At 54.1% G+C, this 19984-nt stretch overlaps 1 protein-coding gene, 1 long non-coding RNA gene and 1 other non-coding gene across 5 annotated transcripts; 2 read left to right on the top strand and 1 right to left on the bottom strand.

Moving 5' to 3' along the window:
• The first annotated feature begins 5532 nt into the window (after positions 1-5532).
• Positions 5533-8835, top strand: LOC134051966 (uncharacterized). Its single transcript, XR_009933836.1, has 6 exons — positions 5533-5666; positions 6301-6380; positions 7412-7499; positions 8133-8201; positions 8474-8583; positions 8756-8835. It is a non-coding gene; the product is annotated as an uncharacterized LOC134051966 (long non-coding RNA).
• Positions 6156-6231, top strand: LOC134052237 (small nucleolar RNA R38). Its single transcript, XR_009933862.1, has one exon. It is a non-coding gene; the product is annotated as a small nucleolar RNA R38 (small nucleolar RNA).
• Positions 8836-9917: 1082 nt separating the features above from the next.
• On the bottom strand, positions 9918-19769 carry ST6GALNAC2 (ST6 N-acetylgalactosaminide alpha-2,6-sialyltransferase 2). Of its 3 annotated transcripts, none has more exons than XM_062505984.1 (10): positions 19249-19759; positions 14446-14538; positions 14279-14336; positions 13488-13662; positions 12635-12800; positions 12413-12551; positions 12148-12251; positions 11913-11996; positions 11278-11377; positions 9918-11096 (listed from the first exon to the last, which is right to left on the bottom strand). In XM_062505984.1, the coding sequence occupies exons 1-10, from the start codon at positions 19692-19694 to the stop codon at positions 10929-10931; spliced, it is 1533 nt and encodes a 510-aa protein (XP_062361968.1). In that variant the 5' UTR covers positions 19695-19759; the 3' UTR covers positions 9918-10928. The 3 variants fall into 3 exon arrangements, 1 of the variants encoding a protein (XP_062361968.1); XR_009933825.1 differs by lacking the exon at positions 9918-11096 and adding an exon at positions 11643-11826 and having other exon boundaries at positions 11313-11377; positions 19249-19762; XR_009933824.1 differs by lacking the exons at positions 9918-11096; positions 11278-11377; positions 11913-11996 and having other exon boundaries at positions 12149-12251; positions 12635-13165; positions 19249-19769.
• Positions 19770-19984: the final 215 nt, after the last annotated feature.

The following is a 19984-nucleotide window of genomic DNA, read 5'->3' as shown; positions in this document are numbered from 1 at the left end:
GGGACTCCCGTGACCCCCCTAAGCCTCAGTCCTTCCCCCCCAGAAGAAGGGGTTACCCTGAGACCTGCTGAGCAGTCCCCTCCTCTGCAGTGTGCTGGGTGCAGCCCCTGGTTTGTGGGATAAAGGGGTGCGTGTCCAGATGCTCACACACACATCCCAAGCACCCAGCAGCACTTCCCAGGCAGCCGCGGTGGGGCTTTTCCCCCTGACCTTGGGAGGAGAGGTGGAGGAGGATGCCAGAGCAGCTGGGCGCTCCCATCGCCGAGCACAAGCGCTACGGAAGATTAACCATCTCCCGTGGTGCGTGTTCTCCCGCCCACCTCCTTCAGCAGAGAGGAGATGACAGCTGAGGAAAGAAAGGAGAGCACTCGAGAAGTGCAGGGGGAAGATGGCTGAAGTCAGACCGACCTCGCAGCAACAGCACCGCAGCAGTGTGGTGGTAGCTTGGTCAGAAAGAAAGGCAGGTGAGCCTCTCCCTTTGTAGGCAGGTCTCCAGGAATCTGGGGGTTGCGTTGGGCTGGCTGAGTATTATTTGCAACCTGTGGGGAAAGAAGTGAGGAAGTCTGTCCAGGAGAGCTGGAGGCTTTCTGCAGGATGTTTGTATTGAGTGAAAGGACAGAGAAGTGAATGTGAGATGTGCCGTGGAAGCAGGATGTGGGATAGAGAAAATGTTTATACAGTCGAACTCCGGCTAATCCATGGGAGGCTTTAGAGACCGTAAAAGCCATCTGCAAGTGGATAGATCACATTCTGGAGGAAAACAATGATTTAAAACAACACTACCCTCTTTGATCTGCTCTGAAGAGATTGCACTTGTGAGCCTGAAGACAAGGCTAGGATAAGCAGATCCACGAGTTCTGCCCATGCAGTGAGGGTTGATAGAAAAGGCCATTTATGGTCTCTTCCTGTACAGGAACTTGGGGCCACCAAACAAAACCACCAGGAGCCAGACATGGAGCAAACAAAAGGAAGCTGGTCCCTCTCCTCCCCACAGGAGGGAATGACTGATACAGATTCACTGAGCAAGTTCATGGAAAACAAAGTTACTTGAAATCTTTGTTCCAGGGAATACTCATTAGCAGGGGCAGTGAACTGACCTCCAGCTCTCAGAATCTGCACCCCTCTAATGGTTTGTCCCCAAGCAGCTGGAAAGGTGCTGGGAGATGGACCAGAAGTAATTGCTGCTCCTGCATTCCCTAGACATTAATTTTGGACATCTCTTGGAAAAATGACATGAGTCTGGGTGGCCCTTGGTCAGATGCCCTGCAGCAGGGTTCCTTCAAGCAGATGTCACTGGGAAACTGCTCTCAAGAAACCTTTTCACAGGCAGCAGGACGGATAACCACTGTCCTTTAACCAGCTGCCCTCTGTCATCTTGAAAAGCCTCAGTTTACCTTCAGACTTGGTCAAATCAGGCATTTGGCCTGCTTTCCCTGCAAAAGGGCAAGAAAAATTATCTAAAAGGTCCTGAATTAATGTGACCTTTCATCATTTGAATATTTTTTTCCCCATTAAGAAATGAAAGCAGCAGAGATGCTATTCTTGAAAATACCTCAAAACAATTATCTCCTTCCTCCAGAATAAATGGTGGGAAGCAAGAGGTGAGCTGGAGATATGGCATTTGCACTTCTCCATTTTCTATCTGCAGTAGGAAGAAATGTTGATTTGCATTGTGCTCTGACACAACTGCTTGACCTCGGTGCAGCTTATGCTAATTACTTGCAAGAAAATGCTTGTTTGCTCTGTGCGTGCCCAGCATATTTCTGGTATCTGAGCCTGGTAGATGAAATATTTCTTATAGCACAGTGCAGATGGGGATGGCTGGACCAATGGCTGGTTGGCCAAGTAATCCAAGCGAAAAGAAACACAGTGATAAAAGGAGGCCTGAGAAGTTTCCCATTAATATTACCTGGGTATTTTTATACCAGCTCACTCTCTTTCTGCTTACTGTGCTGTAATCGCTCAGCCTGACACAGAAAATAGAGAGAGGATCCATCTCTCTGTCCAAAGCAAGGACAACTATCCTCCCCTTGCTCCTCTAACTTGGCCTAAAAGGAAATCTCTCTCCTGGTCTCAGTAGCTTTACAATGTTAAAGTTTTCCTGCTACCTTTGGGTGCATTTGTGGAGCTGCACACATGTCCCATCTCTGGTTATGCTCAGGGGATGTATATTTCTATAGAACATACTCATCCATGGCGAAGGTGGATTCCTGCTACTACTGTTCAACAAATGCATCTCTCTGTCCCCAGGATTTACCTGTGCATGCACTGCCATTGGAACATTTTGTGTGTGTTCTCTGTTCTGGTCATTCCTCCAAGGAGCTGGGAACAGAATCCCGCTCACTCTGACAAGATGGTCACTTTGCGTGGCTGGGACACAGACCTTAAGGATCAAAAGTGTTGATCAGCTTGTCTCCATCACACTGACACAATCTCCTCATGATCCATTCTGTGCTGCACTCAGAAAACAGCACCTCAAGACTGGCTTTATTGCACTGTGCCCAAAACTCAGTTGAGAAAAAGGGAAAAAAGCAGAAGGAGCAGCTGAGTGGCTGGAACTGCAATTTCTTATGCACCATCAGGAGAAAGTGGAATATTTTCTCTTCTCAGCCTGCAGAATCCATCCCAGAAAAGTTATCCATTCTTTGCACAGGTATTCTGTAAGCTTAAAGCTCTTGTTATTCAGTGCACAGGCCTCCAGTTACAGCAGAGCATTCCTGAGCCTGCTGAAGTTCTACATAAGCACACGAGACATGCTGAGGAATGGGCTTAGGTTTAAACGTGTATTTAATATTAAATGAAGGCTTAAGAGCTTTGCTGGCAGGAGCAGGGAAGGATGTTTTGTTTGCAGTGTGCCTTGTCCTGTGTGGGAAGATGTTGCTTGTCTGCTGCTGAGCTCCAAAGAGCCTTTCTGCCATTTCAGAGGACTGATTTGAAGCAACTGACACCAGGATCTAGGACCTTGTGGCAGAATTTTTATTTTTCTTTTTAATAATACAGATATTTTCTCTTGTAAGTCTGGCACCTGAAATACCAGCAAACAATCTCCAGTCTTACCTGAAGGGACTATTTTTGTTGGGCACCCAGAATTTCTCACAGAAACAAGCATCAATCCCTGCACCTCAGTATCTCCTCCTGCTCTGTATGCTGAAACCTGGCCAGGGGCTGGGGTCTGCCAGGGAGGAACTGGTCTTTTAATGGGTTCAGACACCCTGGCTGCTTCCCCCTGGCCATATGTCGAAGATAACCACAGCAAAGCATCTCTGAAACCCCCAGATGTTTTGTTTCTCCAGGCTTCTTGGAGCCCTGTCTGCGGGGTGGGACCAGGCCAGGCAGAGGGGAAATCAGGAGGAAATCAAATTACTGTCAATAAGCATGGAGAGTTTCTCCCTCAAGGGATTTACAGGCAGCTAAGAGAAGAAATGAGTCGAAAACTGAGAGATGACCTTGTCCTTCAATGTGAGCATGGGATCAAAGCCCAACTGAAGATGGAGTGGTTCTGTCATTGATTTCCATTTTTTTTCAATCCTTCCCTCCTCTGTCAGATACTGATCTCTCATATGATTTGTGGGAGGAAGCAATCCCCTCCAAATCCCCTGCAGGGAAATTGAGAATAGATCCCAAAAGTTCATGTGTAGAATATCTACGTGCCCTTTCCATTGCTTTTCTTACTTGTTCAACCTTTCAGACCAAGAAAATACCATAACTGATGGAGATTGGCCACGGAAAATCTATCCAAATTATGTCCAAACTGCCCTTGGGAGCAGCACTGCAGCTGCCTGAGGAAGGAAAGGATGTTCAAACACAACCCTCAGACCTGTAACTTCTTTCACATCTCGGAAGGTTCACTGGCCCTCAGAAAAGCCACCACATCCTGCTGACCTCGGGAAGGCTCTGCCTTGTCCTGCAGCTCCCGGTGAAGATTCCGTGCTTGAGATCTGTGGGACATGGTCGCCCTCTAAAGGGAAGAGCTGAGAAAATATGATTAATTCCCACGCAGGCAAAGTTGCAGAGAATTAGGACAGCGTGGGCATGGGCGAGGCGATGGCTATCGCTCTTCACCCAGAGTCTTTGTTCTGACTCCAAGATATCCTTGGAAACATCATCCTTTCACTGCAAACATGAATTATTATGCCCAACTGACTGCACACTTAGCTCATGCTGTTCTCCCGAGTTTTAATTGTTGAATCCATTCATTACTTGGTACCTGGCAGAGCTTATCCTTTTATAGTCACACACGGGCTCTGTGGGCTGACGGCTTCCACCCAAAAATCAACAGTGGCAAATCCCTCAGCACATCCAAGTTACATCTTCTTCCAGGATCTCAACTCTGCTTAAGGGGGATTTTAGTTATATTTTTTAAAACTTGCCTCCCCTGGGGCCTTGAAAGGCTAATTCTATTAGCATCTGAATTAGATGGGTTATATTTGCTTGTTTAGGAAGCTAAAAGCAACCAGGCAGATCGCCAGCCAAATCTTCATGGAGCAAAGGTTGCTTCAGCGAAGGCTGTGTTAATTACTGCTGTTCTGTACCTTCCTACCAGGCCAAACACTCATGGCACAGGCTCCTGTGGGGCAGGGAGACTCCTGTGTCCTAGGTCAGAGCCCAGAGCTCTCTGCTCTTCCCAGCCAGGACAGCATTTGGGGTTTCTGCATCTAGCAGGGAACACCACAGCCAGCTGCTTGTGTTGGCAGCAGTTTATTTATAACAGCGCTTTGGCATCTCTCTGCAGCCTTCTTGCACTTTTTTTTTTTTCTTAAAGCCTCTTGCAGCCCGCCCGTTGACTTTTGAAAAGAAACTTTAAGAAACAGCATGGGCCATTCTGCAGAGCAAAGGCAATGTGGGAACTTGGAAGCTTTCCATGAGCGTACCTCTGATGCAAACACCTTAAGGGACCACGAATCCTGCACTTCCCAGACATTCCAGGGCTGGCACTGGGGCTGGCATCTCTACTCAGACTTGGCTGCTTTCACATCCTGGTGTGTTGGCTTTCCATTCCCATTCACTGGAGCTTTTGACCACAAGGATGGATAAGCCTTTGGGCCAAGAAAGTAGATATTAGCAGTTCTTATATTTCTTCTCTTTGGTTCTGTTTGCACTTTGTCAGTGTTCAGGCAGACTTTGTATACAAGCTAAATAGAATCATCCATAGTTTCGTGTATTAATTATAATTTCATTTACAGTTTCATATGTAAGCTAAATAGGATCCTGTGGATTTCACGTCAGGTTTTAGCAGCAAAGGACAATCACAGTACATCCTGGAAGCATCGCACATTCAAAGTGTGGCACATTCACTAACTAATCTCTGACTAATCCCCGATTTCTGCTAATTAGCCCCTTCCTCCATGAGCTAATGCATGTTCAGCCTTCTGAAACATTTAGCCTACAAAGAACAATTTTACATGTCTCCCTAATGAGCAGGGGACATGAAGAATTAAAAATAATTAATAAATACCACTAAGGAGTGGGATGAGGGGGGAAGGATCGCGCTTCACTCCTGAGGGACGGGACTACACTTCCCGTCAGCCCCCGCGCTCCTCAGGAGGCCGGACTACAGTTCCCATGCGCCCTCACGGAAGAGGACTACAGTTCCCATGAGCGCCCGCGGCCCCCTTTCTCTCCTTCCCCGCGGTTTCTGGGACAGCATGGCGGCGGAGCTGCGTGTGGTGAGTGGGGCCGGCCGCCATCGGTCGCCATCCGCGGGCGCGGCGGCCTCAAAGGGCGCGGGGACGGCGGGACAGTGTGCGGGGAACTCCCGTGCGCTGCCGGAATCTCCCGTAGGGCTGCGGCGACGTCTCGAGGGCTGCATGGGGGGGCGTGGACCCTGCTCCCTTCATGTTGGATGCAGAGAGCGAGGCCGGGGGGCTCTGGGCCCTGCGGGCTCTGACCCTGCCGTGACTGCGCCAGGAACCGCGGGCTGGCCCGAGCGATGCTCAGCGTTTTATGGGCCGCGGGTGCGACTCAGCCGGGGAGCTGCTGTCGGGACTGGCTCCCAGCACCCCGAGGCGGGCGTTCAGCGGCCCGAGACCCCACGCGCAGGCGGGGCAGGGCAGCCACGTGTACCCGCAGGCGTCGGTGCAACCCGGGTGAGGAAGTGACAGCCACGCGGGCAAGGCCATTTGGGATGGTCCTCCGCTCTTCAGCTGCTCTGGAAGCTGAGCTAGTGATGATAAAAGTTATCCCTGTCTGAATTTCATCTTTCCTCTGTGGAAGCGTATTTCTGAGGCTCAGCGTTAGAGACACAAAGGTAAAGGAATGATTTGTTACCTGAACTAACTCTGTCCCCTTTCTCGGTTTCAGAGCATGACACCGTGTCCAGAAGGGGTAAGAACACTCCCTTGGCTGGGGAGCTGATGTACCCACAGTGCACCTGCACAATGGTGAGAAACAGCAGCATCTCTCTTGGTGTAGTCTGGGGTGGTATTTTTCTTCTCCTGGGGGGTGGGTTATGGAACCAAAGGTCTCTGCTGTTTCAAATTATACCCTCCTGGGGTTCCTGGGAGGGGATATAAACCCCCAACGGTTTGATGAATGTAATTAGGTCAATCAAGGCTGTAGCTTTGTCACAGCTGCCACCCAAGTGTGTGGCCCTTTGCTGCCACCCAGCAGAAGCTGAAAAGCAGCATGGATTGAATGAGAATTTTACTGCTGTTGGTGCCCAGCAGAGCACCTGCTTGTCAGCATGGTCAGAGATGAGCCAGAGTAGAAGGATTAGAGGTAGGAGGGATTGGATGACAGCCCATTGTGGAGACACTTGACACAGCTCATCTCATACCTGTATGTGTCACAGAAATAGGCCTAGTGACAGAATAATTGCTCTGTTTGCCTACCTGGGACAGTTTCAAACTTGCATCAGGTTGCTGGGGGTGGGGAGGTGCAGCTCAGCTGCCCCAAAGGGTCATCCAATGAAGGTCACACCCTGAGGAATCCTTCACCTGAGGGGATGTGGCTGTCCTAGTTCTGATTAATGCTTTTCTTAAGATAAACCCACAAACAAATTACACCACGGATGCATGGGTTATTCTTGTGTGTAGGGAATCAGTTGGATTGCAAGGTTTGTGGAAGATCAGGAGGAGAATGTCAGGTTGAAACAGCTTAAAAGGGTCCAAACCACCACCATCTCAGAGCTGGTGGGGTTTTTCCCTAAGCAAGGATTAAATAGCATCCACCTCCCAAAGTTTCTTGTCTGTGAATGAGACAGCCCCCTGGCAAACATGCTCCTCTGTGTCTTGAGGGACAGGTTTCTGCTCTGCTGAGTTTGAGACAAAAGTTGCCTGTGTTTCATAAGAGAATTTCTGTCAAATTCTTGCTCTGTGATCCAGTGCTGGGGGTTTTTCAGGAGAGGAGGAAAAGAGGACAAACTTTACTTAAAGTACTTTTGCTAACAGTGTTCATTGTGATTTGTATTTAGGAGGAAATGATCCTGCAGAATCCTGGGGCTGCTGTTGCCCAAAGACAACTTTGGCCAGAAGGCAGCTGCTGTGTTGGGCTTCAGGCTGGTAAGATAATTGAATTTTTCAGTATTGTGTGCTGTTTGTTTTTAAGTCATTAATTCTGTGCCAGGCCTGTAGGCACATTGAGTCACCTGGTGACCCTAATCTCTGAAGGTTTACCAGGAAAAATCCCAAGGGGAACAGCTGGGTATCTGCACTGTGTGTGGCTTTGGGGAACATGAGGGGTTTGTGTAGCCAAGAGTGGGACAGACACTGAGCCTGTGATGTGCTGTTATCCCTGTCTGACACTCAGCTTGAGGAGGAAAATGTCCACTGAGGCTCAGGTGCTTCCCTTAGTGGGTGCCCTGCCCCTTGCAAAGAGTCCACAGGTGTGAGTGGCACCAGTATGACAGGATCTGTTCCCTGTGCTGTGTGACAGCAGCCAGGTGCAGTCCCAGACACAGACACAGCTGCGGAGCTGCAGTTGTCATAGCACAGTTTAGAGCTGCAAAGAGCTTTCAAGTTCCTTGTGCAAACACTGACAGGTTGAAGGGCAGATAAGAAATGCATTTTTTATCTTGCCTGATGTACAGTCACTGAACACACAGGCTGTAACAGCACTTTGTCTTGGGCAGCTGACAGCTGCCTTCTGCTAAATGATTTTACGCTTTATTGAACAGAATTTGGTTTTGTTTGCAGAAGGTCAATAGCAGCTTCTGACAGGCCGCCCAGCAGAGCTGGTGACAGGGAATGTCGTCAGGAGTCAAGGTTGGTTTGTGGAAGGGGAGGGAATGGCACCACAAATCAGGCACATTGTGTCTCTGACAGCACAGCTGTCTCCCAGGCAGGATCAGGCACTGGGACAAGCACCTGGAGCTTTTGGCTTCCAAGGTGTAACAGGGAAAAGTGGAAATGCAGTCTGATGATAAATGGGAAAAGTAAAAGCTACTCAGTGCTTTGACTCCAGAGGGGAAGGAATTGATACAGAATGGACTTCTTTAGGAAAACAGTTTCAGCCTTGGTTTTGTGGTTTCTCACAGATCTGGAAGGAAGATTGTTCTGGACTGAGTGTCGCAAATGACTGCTGATATGTCATGTGAAATGGCCACAGGCTCCTGATTGCTCAGTGGTTGCTGCAACCACACCATGGGTAAGGGGCCACTAAAACCAAAAAGGATTTGGATACTAGTGCCATTGGCCTGGGTGGGAGCAACATTTTGTCTTCTGAGACCTGTACTCCAGATTAAATAGTGCAAATCAGGAATTTAGCAGCTGCTCTGATGCATTAAAGTTTTTGTTTTTTTTTTTTTTTTTTTCACCAGGACCTGATCTACAGATAGCTGGAGGAAAAAGTGGTTCCCTGCTTTCTTCTGTCCCAGAATAAAATAAGTTTTTGAAAATATTGTGAGTCGAAGTTGAGTTTTATATGGTTATTTCTGTAAAGGTTGGAGTCGATGCTCTTAAAAGGTGTTTTCCAACTGTAATGATTCTGATTATTCTTGGACAAAAATGTTTTTTGGTAGGAAGGATTTTGGATTAAAACCTTTCCTGTAACGGCAGTTGTGATCTTAACCCTTCATAGCAAACCTGATAAGACTTCAGTGTTTGCAGATTCTGTCCCACAAGTAATTAATGGGAACAGCATGACAGAACTAACTTATGGGTAAGGTCTGGTGCCAAACAGTTCTTGGGGTGTGCTTGGGAGTACAGCCATGAGTAAGTCCTTAAGATGGAGTTAACTCTAGCACCAGGCTCCACCCTTGGCTGGGAACATCCCTGTTTGAAAGGGGAAAGGAAGGTGCTCTGTGTGGTTCCCAGTGTTGAGTTTCTGATGTGCCTGTGAGCTGGGTGATTCCAGGCAGTGTTGCAGCACCATCCTTGCTCATTTTGCTCTGAGGGTCACGGTACTGCTGTCACCTGAGGCTTGGCCAGAGCTGGTTTGAGGAGGTTTCAGTGTCTTGGCCAGAGGATGTGAGGATCAGGTTCATTTGTGTCACCAAAGGTTTTGCTGAGTGTTTGGGAACACAGAACAGGCCTGACAGGATGCTGTGGTACCAGTGTAAGGTGGCTCTGATGGGAACAAAGGTTAATTTGAGACGTGGGAACACAAGATGGGCCCCAAGCTAGAGATTACATCTGAAACAGGCTTGGAGCCTAACCTGCCTGTGAACCGGCTAGGAGCAGCCTGCTGGGAGCTTCAGGGGGTTTGGAGGTTCCCTGGCTCAGGGCCAGGGTATCTCTTGCCATCTCTGTACACCAACCTCCTCCAGCAAATAGCATTCCAAGTGTTAAAGGGCTCTGCTCAGAGCTAGCAAGTCTCCCAGTCTGCATCTCCATTATTTAAACCGGTTTCCATCCCCATCTACCTCTGGGGCTGTTAGTTGGAAGTCTCTACTCCCTGTTACTGCTCCTCTGCCGTGGGAGGTAAAGGAGGAGGGGGTCTCGCCCCCCCTCCCCAGTTCATGAAAACAACAGAAACGAGCATTAAGAAAAACAATCATTCAACATTTATGTAATTACACAAAGTGGGAAAGTGTCTTGGATTACACTGCTCTGTCTCCAGCCCCCACCAGCTGGAGAAGCCTCCTCAGGAGGGTCTTCCTGAGCAGTGCTGGTGTATGAGGGACAGCTGAAGGGTTCAGGACCCTCCCCTCCCTTGGGGTTTGGGGAAGGAAATTAAAAAGAGTGATCATCACTTTGACCCACCTGGTGTGGGGCTGCCTCTCAGAGGGCACCAGAGGCCCTGTGCAAGAAATGGCTGATAAACCCCGTGCCACGTGCATGGCTGAGGCCAGTGTCACCTCTGGGCTCCTCAGACACTGGATGTTCCTGGTGTCCTGGCTGAGCTGCCCTGATCCTCCTTGTAGCTGATGGCTTTTGAACCCCTTCCTTGTCAGAAAACACCAGATCTCAAGGAGAGGACAGTGACAGGGCCCACTGTGTCTGTCCTGCCGTCTGTGCCGCTGACCAGGGATGGAAACGCATCCTTCTGGAATGTGGCACACATGCACACACAGCTGGCTGGAGTTCGGACTTCCTGCAGTCTTTCTGGACAGAGATGTTCTCCAGATATGTCACCTGGTCTCCAGTGCAAGGATTTATGCTGCCTGCTGTGCTCCTACCATGGTGATGAGCCTTTAAGATCAAGAGCATTTTCCAGCATCCTCTTCCAGCATGACCCTGCCCTTCCTGTGCTCCACAGGGGCCACTGCTGCCCCACAGCCACGTTCATGGGGCTGGCAGGGCACAGCCTTGTGCTCTGGTGCTTCTGACTGCCCCAAAGGCCATGTTCAATCACACTGATCCCTGAGGAAATGCAACATTCCTCCATCAGCTTCAGCTTCCCCATTATCTTCACATCACTGCTGCCTGTGTGCAGCAAGTCTGCTCCATGGGCTGGCTGGCCAGCTGGGAAGAGCCCTCAGGAGGGAGAAGGTGACCCTCAGGAAAAGAGCCACAAAAGTCCTTGGACTTGCCTCTGTGGGCAACCTGGCCTCAGCGCTGGTAGAGGGTGATGATCCCTGCACGGTGCAGGCTCCTCCACAGTGCTGCCTCCAGCATCATGTCATGGTTGGCATAAAACACCAGAGGCTTCTTCTCCACCTCGTAGTAGTGGTCTGAGAACTGCTCGTAGTTGGCTGTGATGAAGCCGTAGGCACTGACCTGTGGGGAAGGAGAGCAAATGAAGGATGGGGTCACGGCTTCACCTCGGGTGGTTCATCACCACCACCACTCCCTTCAGGGATAGGGGACATGTAGGACAGCCACCAGGACACACTGGGACCCCACAGCAGCCAAAAGGGGGGATTATTCCCTTCTCCCTAAGGGAACAATGGGGCCTTACCTGGTCACAGGCGTGGAGTGCGGTGAGCAGCATGAGGGCGCCGGTGCTGGGCATGTAGAGGGAGCCATACTGGGTGTTCAGGAGCTCTGACCGCAGGAACCTGACAGGGACACGGTGGCTGTGGGGGCTCAGGGCTGGCACAGCCCTGCAGCCCCCAGACCCACACCCACCCAGCCCTCTCCAGTGAGGCCGGTGCCCAGTAAGGCAGGAGCACTGAGTGAAACACGGGACTCAGGTGGGTTCTCTGATGGCTGCTCTCATTTGCTCAGAGATTGGTAAAAGGCACCTCTCTGCTGTTTGGAGCCACCCCAACCTGGGCTCCTGCTTTTGTGAAAGGCAGGGAAGACCATCCTGTTGGGCCCTACCTTTGCTCCTGTTAGACTGGGACAAAACATCATTTGTTTTCAGGAATGGGAGCGTGTAGGAGGGGATGTGAGCTGTGCTGCAGTGAGCAGGAGTGGCAGGGGAGAGACACCTCTGCCTTGTGTGCAAACAGCAGGGTAGGGGTGGTTCCAGTATCTGGAGGAGCTGGGCAGCTACTGGTCTGTACTGGAACGAGCAGAGGAGGGAGTGAGGTGGTCTGAGCCCAGCCCAGAACAGAGCCAGACAGCAACCACAATACTCATCACCCTCACCTTGCTGTCAGGTACTGCAAGAAATCAGGATGCAGCAGCTTGAACTTCTCTGAAGATGCCTCTGGTCCAAAATACTTCTGTGGCCTGCAGCAAGGCAAGGACAAGGACAGAACTTTGTCATGGGAATCCTGGAGCTCCTTAGGATTTATCCCAGTAGGGACAGAGGTGAGGTGAGGACAGGCAAGTCATGCCTGCATCCCTGGGGGTGCTGGAGGGATCCTGGGGAGCTACTCACTGGTCCCCTTTGTCTGAGCCCTCGGGCACTGGGCTGCCCTGGATGGCTGATTTCAGCATGACATAGTCACGGACATCCGAGGGGATGAAGATGTACTTCAGGTCCTGCAGCAGGGACACATACAGGGTACTTGGAGGGGCTTTAAGGACACTGCCCAAAGTTGCAGACAAGGACTGAGGGTTCCTGAGATGGGGAGGTCTCAGAAGCAAGCCCAGCCTGAAGGGACAATTTGATTCAACTTTCCAACAAGCCCCCAGGGTCTTACCTTGCCCTGGGGGATCCGGGTGAAGCCGTACTCCTCGTAGGAGATGAGGGAATTCTTCATGGTGTTCACCGTGAAGCCGTAGAAGGAGACCTTGGTGCCGACATCCTCCTCGAAGCCTTTGATCACAGCACCGTTGATCCTGCAGGAAAAGCAGAGAACACGCGTCCAGGGCTGGCCTCTCCCAGCACCCACGGACCCATCCTGCCTGGGATTCATCCTCACCTGAAGACCAGGTCATGGCTGTCGATGGCCTTGCCCTGCCGCGAGCCATTGAGGATGCCACCGTTGCCCACCACGGCACAGCGGACACAGCCCCCGGGGAAGGTGGCCCTGTCGAAGAGGTGCCGGTTGGCCGAGGCGTTGAGGAGCCGGAGGGTGCTGCCCACCACTGGAAATGGAGCAGGATGTGACCAGTCAGCAGGGAAAAGGTGCGTGCCAACCCACGTGCAACAGCACGCACAGAGCTGGCACGGCACAGCCAGGAGCAGCATGCAAAAAACTCACACCACTGCCGTGGCCTGCAGGTGGGATATGGGGGCAGCAGAAAAGCCCTCCTCTCCCAGCTTGGTGTCACCTCCTGGTATGTCTTATCTCCCCGTGCTCCTAACCCTGCTACAAACAGAGACCACTCAAGCCCCAGCCCTGGAGATGCTGCTGCCTGTGCTGGCCACGTCCCTTCCTGACAATGTCTCTGCCACTGGTTCTCTCCTGCTTGTTCCCAGCACTTCTCAGCCCAGGGATTGAAGCCGGCAGCTGCCAGGGAGAACAGAGAGTGGGTTTGGGGTGGGAAGGGAAACAATCTCCTTGCACAACAATGAAGCTGGTTGTCCACGCTCCTCTGGCCCCAGTTAATAATCATGGACACACTGAAGCTTTTATTCAGGGAAAATGTCACAAGATGCAGCAAGTGGCGTTTGCAAACCGCACTCTCTGCCCTGTGCCTGGGAGGTGGGGTGGGAAGAGATCAGCGTTCCTGGCTCCTCTGTAGGGTTCCTTTGTCTGTCCCACATCTCCAGTCCCTTTGCTGGCCTCCCCAGTCCCCTCAAGCTGTCCCACATCCCAGCTGGGTCTGTACCTGCAAGGGACAAGCCTTTCCAGCCATAGGGGACGTGTCGTGTCTTCAGCCTGTTCCAGGTCTCCGGGGTGAAGTGCTGGTCCCACATCAGCACGGGGGTGTTGAAGCGGAAGATCTCCCGAAACTTGGGGTCTGCCTTTGCTCTGGCCATCACCGAGTGCAGGCAGGGGCTGGGCTGGGAGGGAGGAAGGAGGATCCCTGCTCAGTCTCCCGTCTGGGTCTGCCTTCCCTGTGACACCTCCACCCCTCAGCAGGCACCAAGGTGAGAAACCCAGGGACAGAAATGCTTCTGTCCATCACAAGTTCTGCTGGGTCACCCAGGCAGGGCATTGCCTCATGCCTTGGTTTCCTGCTGCAAAACAGCCTTTGACACCCAGCTCAGTGGGGTGGGAGAACAGGAATTAGGGTCACCTGAGGGCATGAAAGATTCAGCACCTTCAGGTGTGGGCACCCTGTTAAAGGCGTGGGCCCCATGAGGGCTCTGCTCTATGAGAACAGAAGAGTAACAGCCCCTCAGGGCCTGGGTCCATCCCCAAGAGCCTCCAGCCTGGACTGCTGGCCCAGGAGCAGAGGGTTGGAGGGGGGTGCTGATGCTGGCTCCAGCCTCCACACTGAGGAATGGCAGCAGGGAGGCCTGGGGAGAATCTCTTGTGTCTATTGACAAGGTTGCTCCTCTATAAACCACTTCCAGAAGATGCTGCTCCTCCTCAGCCTCTTCACACAGCCCGTCAACCAACAAAACCCAGCACAGAGGGGCACCATGGATGTTACTGTGCTGTGCTAACAATTACCTGCTTTCTGCTGGGCTCTGGCTCCTCCAGCTTGGCAGATGGCTTGAAGGAATTCCCACTGGGACAGGGGAAACGTATGGCAGAGTTAAAATTCCATCACTTGGGCACTGGGGAAGCCCTCAGTGGGCAGGGGCCTCCCAGGATGGCTGAGCATCTTTCTGCCTTACCCCTCTGAGCTGCCTCCAAGAGCCTGCCTGTGGCTGCCGGCTCCATGCGGTGTCCCTGAGGGAGCCAGGACCAGCGGCTCTGGCTGCAGCAAGCTGGGAGAAGACAAGTGAGGGCTCAGCTGAGGAGGTGACACTGAGCACCCTGACATCCCCCCACCTGTGAGAGCCACAGGGCAGGACCATGACCCCTCCATTTATCTCCTCTCCACCGCTGCCTGTGCCCACCCACCCCCATCTGCGAGCGGAGAAATGAGGATTTGCAAAATACAGGGTTTGTGCAATCAGGGTCTCCTGGTGGGTCCCATTTACCTAAAACTACACCCAGCCCAGCCTGCAGCCTTGGGGGAATCCTGCTGAGGACTCCCTAGCTCTTCCTACTATCTCACCATTCCTGAGTACAAAGAGGACTGGGCTGAAATAAACTGGACAGGCCACCAGGACTTATTTAGCTGTTATACTGAAGAAGCAGTCAGCAGGTGGGGTCTGGAGGCTCTCAGTGAGAGCCCCTCTGCCAAGGGGGCAGCTGGGGCATGCCTTGATCCTTCATTATAGTAGCAGGGGCTGCCCACCCTGAGTAACTTGGGGTGCCCTGAGCCCCATGGGGCCAGGCTGAGCTGACCTAGCCCCTGGGGGGAACTGGGCTGGGGGTGGGCAGGCAAGCAGGAGGTGGGAGCCCACCGGAGGGGAACAGGCTCCCATTCATCCATTCATCCCCACACAGAAAGGCCCTTCAGAGCCCCCGGCCCCGCCGCCAGCCCGGGCGGCAGGTGCTGTGGCCAGAAGGGGGGTATTGTGGAGGAGACAAGGACTCCTTGTTACAGGATCTCTGCCTGGGAGCCTGGGGACAGGTAGAGGCAGGTGGGCAGCAGAGCTTCACCCCCCCCCCCCCCCGGCCCCTGCCTGGCACAGGGGCACAGCAGGCATTGGGTTTCTGTCCCTGCCACGGCCCCTGTCAACACCAGCAGCACCCACAGCTCTGCCCAGGAACAGATCCAAACCCATTTGACACCCAAACCCTGCTCTGTGCCACTCTGGGAGCATGGCATGACATGGGGGGACAGCCCAGTGCCCTGCGTCAGTCTGGAACTGGGGGCTGGAGCATTTCCCCAGGTATGGATGGAAAGGCAGTACCAAGCAGGTTTTAGTCCCAGCACCTTCCTTGCACCATCCCCGCGCTGCCAGCTCTGGGCAGGGGATGCTGTGGGTGCAGCAGGCTGAGCCCCAACTGCAGAGCAGGGCAGCTATTATATCAAGCCTTGGTGTCCCACGAGAAGTCAGGTTCCCAGCAGGAGCAGAGCCCTTCAAAACCCCCACCACTCCAAACACAATGCTACAGCCCAGGGCTCAGCACAGCATGGCCCCCTCCAGCTCACCCCTGAGGCTCATCCTGAGATCACCCGAGCAGGCAGAGAGGAGGGAGGGCAGACCCCGGGAAGGTCCACCAAGATGGGACTGAGACATCCCAGAGAGATGCAGAGCTGCAGCTTTCTGCAGGGCCTTTCTGTTGTTATCCTGCCATCATCCAAATAATCCCAGCCTGAGCAAACTTGTCTATTCCCTTGGGTTGCCGGGGGCAGCGCAGGGTCTGCCACAGCAAGGGCAGGGCCATCAGAAGCTGTACCAGACCTGATGGTTACACTGGAAGCTGCTCTTCCAGCCCAGGTACCGATGGCATTTTCTGGCCACAGAAGTGCAGCCCCCCACCAAACCCTGAGGCTGTTACCCTTGCCCACCATGTCCAGGCTTGAGCTGCATCCAAGCAGCCCCTCCCAGCCCCTTCACCTACCCAGCCCTTCCCACCAGGTTCACAAGCCCCAACTGCATATCTCTGCTCCCCAGCTCCAACCCCAGCTCTCCAAGCTCTCCCGCTTCTGTTTCTTCCCTTTCCCTTCCCCAGCTCATCCTAGTGCTGCAGCACAAGGCAAGGCCCTGAGCAGTGGCAGTGGGAGAGTGCTGCACTTCCTTCTGAGTTGCCAGGGATCTGTGGGAGCCCCAAGGGGCTGAGCCTGGCTGTGCCCAGGATGGAAGGCAGTTTGGCTCCTGCTGACCTTCCATGGGAGCTGGGCCCCACTCCACCCATGGCCGGACACAGCGGGCAGCACCTGCTCATCGTTTCTTCCAGGCTTTGTGCTGAACTGATAAATCTGTGACCGCACCTCCCTGCGCTTGCTTGCCAGCTGTGGGTGCTGGAGCCAGCTCTCCAGCATTGGTGCTGCCCAAGCCCTGCTGGGAAGGGCGTGGGGCACCCGGCCCCCCACCAGACAGCTGCTCGGCGGCGTGACGGGAGCCGGAGCCAAGCGCTTTGACGTCACCTGCCAGGATATGGTGAAGCACCTCGTGCTGCTTGGTTGACTCAAGATGACAATCCTGCCCGGCACTGACCGATGCACAATGGGGCTGCAGGAAGGAGTGGCTGTGGCTGCCCGGCACCGGCAGTGGCAGCAGAGCCAGCCAAGCCTGGGTGCGCTCCCTCACCATCGTGACATTCACAAATATGACGTTTCTGGTCCAAGGCCATCCCTCATTTCCGGAAGATAACGCTGTGTGTGAGTGTTGTGAGCACACACTCCAGCCTTATCTTCAGCAAATACTCCCAGGGCCCCACGGAGACATTGGAGGGAGCCAAAACAGCAACAAGAACCTGCTCTTGCTCTATCTCACCATGAAGGGCTGAGTTCCAGAAGCATCTTTCCCTGGTGCAGAGCATGAGCGGCACAGCGAGGCTGGGCAGAGCTCCATGCTCATCCCATCTGCCCTAATAATAAAGCCATGAGCAAAGACAGTAGCTCACCAGTGGGCTTTGGGAGAGATGGATGGGCAGGGAATGGGACAGGGCTGTTCCTAGCTGAATGCCAGGGGATTTGGCTCCCTCCATCCCTGCTCTGCAGGGAACAGGGCATTTGCCCACTTCCATAGAGCAGAACTGGAGGGGGACTTGGCATTGCTTGGGGATCTGGTCCTGGGGTGACCTGGTGCTGGCAGCAGTCACCACCCATCAGGGGATGAGTTCCCCCTGTACCTCCACATGGAGACACTGGTCACACAAACTTCCTGCTGAAACTGAGTCACCTGCACCCACAGGTGAGGACCCTGACCCTGCTGTCCCCACTGGCAGGGCAGGAAATGCTCTGTGATAGCACCTCAGCCATGTGAAATGTCCAGTGCAGTTCCAGCTCCGGACTCAGCCACACATCCAGCAGCGGGGCAGCACCAATTCCTCCCAGGACACAGCTCTGTTGGGACGGGCAGCATTCATGGGGTGCCATGTTTGTAAACACAGGGAATCAAAGCCAACAGACCCTGCTCTGGTTTGGGTTTAGCTTCAGGGGTTGAATTTAAGCCAAGAGGAGAGTCCAGGAGGGCTTTGGAGCACAGGTCAGCTCTGTGTTACCTCACCCTGGGCCCCTCTCCAGGGCCGGACAAGCTGATCCTTGGTCCCATCAGTCAAGGGGCTGGAACCTGGGCTGGCTTTGGGACTGTGGCAGGTCCAGGCAGGGTTCTCCTGACATTTGGTGGGGGAAACCTGCTCCCTGCTTCCATCCCATGGGTTTTCTCCACACCCTGCTCTTGCTGGGCCACAGACTCTGTGTCAGGGTGTGGCCGGTTTCCATTCCCAGCGCCAGGGCGGTCCATGGGCACGTTCCTCTGCCCTCATGGGCCCGTTTCCCCTCTCGTGGACATCAAACTCTTTGTGGGGAGCTGCTCCCCAGCCCAGATGTGACTACCCCGAGCAGTTCTGGGAGACGCTGCCCCTGGCACCGAGAGTGTAAAGAGACAACAGCCAGCCCGGGCTGCTGGAGATATTCCTGATCCACCAGCCCGGCAGGAGAGGGAACCTCTGCCTTTGGTACGATGGCATCGGGCAAGGAGAGCTCCCGGTTGGGGAAGAGAGAAAATCTGAACCCCAGGGCAGCTCAGCCGGCTGCATCCTCAGCAAATCCCGCTGCAAATCTCACCCTGTGCAGGACCGGCTCCGGTCCCATGCAGCTGGGCTCTGTCACACCCAAAAGCACCCGAGAGGAGGTGGGGGACACCCACAGCGCCCTTCGGGCCCAGCACCTGATGCTCGCAGGGCACAGAACAGCTGGTCCCGCAGCCCAAGCGCTGTGCGGGTTCCTTCCCCCGCCCGCTCATCCGCACTCGGTGGGGCTGCCCGGGGCACCCCAGCACCCCTCCCCGCTGGGCACGGGGAAGGCTCAGGAAGGGACCTGGGGAGGTTCGGAGGATGCACGGAAGGCAGACGAAGGGGGAGTTGCAAATTGCTGGAGTTCGGAAAACGCTGCAGCGCCGAGTTCGTGAGCGGTGCGGGCAGTCCGGGCGACCCGAGAGCCGTGCCCTGCCTCTGCAAGGGGGGGCCGGCGCAGCTCCGTGGGGCCAAAACCTCCCCCAGGACAATCAGAAGGCTGCGATCCCGCAGCAGCCCGACGGGAACACGCGGCGGCTCTGACCGGCAGATGAAGCGGGTTGGATCCTCACCCTCAGCACTCAGCCGTGGTTTCTTTGTGTTGTGATGCGCTGAACCCACGCGGGGACCCCTGAAGACACCACCTCCCCCCCCCCCCCGCAAAGCCTCGGGGTCCCGCTCTGGGCAGCCCTAGGCTCGGCTGGTGGCCGCGGGCAGGAGCCGGTGGCCAGGACTCCTCAGAGCCGGGGAAGTCCCCGCTCCAGTGTATTTTCCAAACCGGCCGGGGGCAGAGCTGGGGACACCTGCCCAAAGGGGACCGCGCTGACACCCCGATTCCCCCTCCCCATCCCAGCGCACGGCACCTCGTGTTGGATTGACGGATCCCCGTCCCCCCTTACCTGGCTATGATCCTATGGCTGGTGGGCGCCTCCACCGTAGCGTGGTAGTGACTGTAGAGGAGCAGGGAGGATGTTAAACCCGCCAGCAGCAAAAGGCAGAGCCTTTTCCAGTGTGGGGACCCCATCCCGGGCAATTCAGGCACTGGAGCCACGCAGGGCACACAAACTTCCCGGCCCCTCTGCCCTTCCAGCCCGGGGGGCGCGGACACCGCTGTGGGCTGGCTCCGTCCTGCCCCGGGTGCCCAGCTGCCCTTTGGAGAAGGCTGGGATATTCCTCCGGAGCAGTGGGAGGGAGGGTGTAAGCCGGAGGGAGGAGGCACCAGGCTGACTGGTTCAGACTTGCTGAGAAAAAAAGCACTTTTGAGCTGCTTTTTCTCCGAGCTGAGGATTAAACATTTACCCAGACCAGAAGGGACCTGAATTTTTTTTTTTTCCCTCCTTTTCATTCCACCCACCCACGGCTCATAAACAAGGTTCCTTTCCCCTCTCTGTAACTTTCTTGTCCGACTCAAACACGTGCGTGTTTGGGCTGCACCCACACGGACACCCGGCGGTCCCACGGTCCGAACTTGCCGCTTATTTTGTGCTTATCAGGAACTGCAGGCTCTGAAGTCGGGACCTCGGTGTCCCCGATAGCAGCACCCTATGACGCACCCGCAGCCACCCGGTGAACCCGCCAGAAGGGCTCAAATGTGGGGGAAAAGGGAATTAGGGGGCACAGTGGTGGGGTGCTGTC

Source organism: Cinclus cinclus, chromosome 20 (assembly GCF_963662255.1).
Source record: "Cinclus cinclus chromosome 20, bCinCin1.1, whole genome shotgun sequence".
NCBI classification, from domain to species: Eukaryota; Metazoa; Chordata; class Aves; order Passeriformes; family Cinclidae; genus Cinclus; species Cinclus cinclus.
This window is presented reverse-complemented; position numbering and strand designations above follow the sequence as displayed.

Coding starts and splice junctions, on each gene's coding strand:
- ST6GALNAC2 (XM_062505984.1), bottom strand. CDS start 19,694: ATGAAAAGGAGGGAAAAAAAAAAAATTCAGGTCCCTTCTGGTCTGGGT. Junction 14,337..14,445: donor CTTGGAGGCAGCTCAGAGGG/GTAAGGCAGAAA, acceptor CCCCTGTCCCAG/TGGGAATTCCTTCAAGCCAT. Junction 13,663..14,278: donor CAGAGCCCAGCAGAAAGCAG/GTAATTGTTAGC, acceptor CCTCCCTCCCAG/CCCAGCCCCTGCCTGCACTC.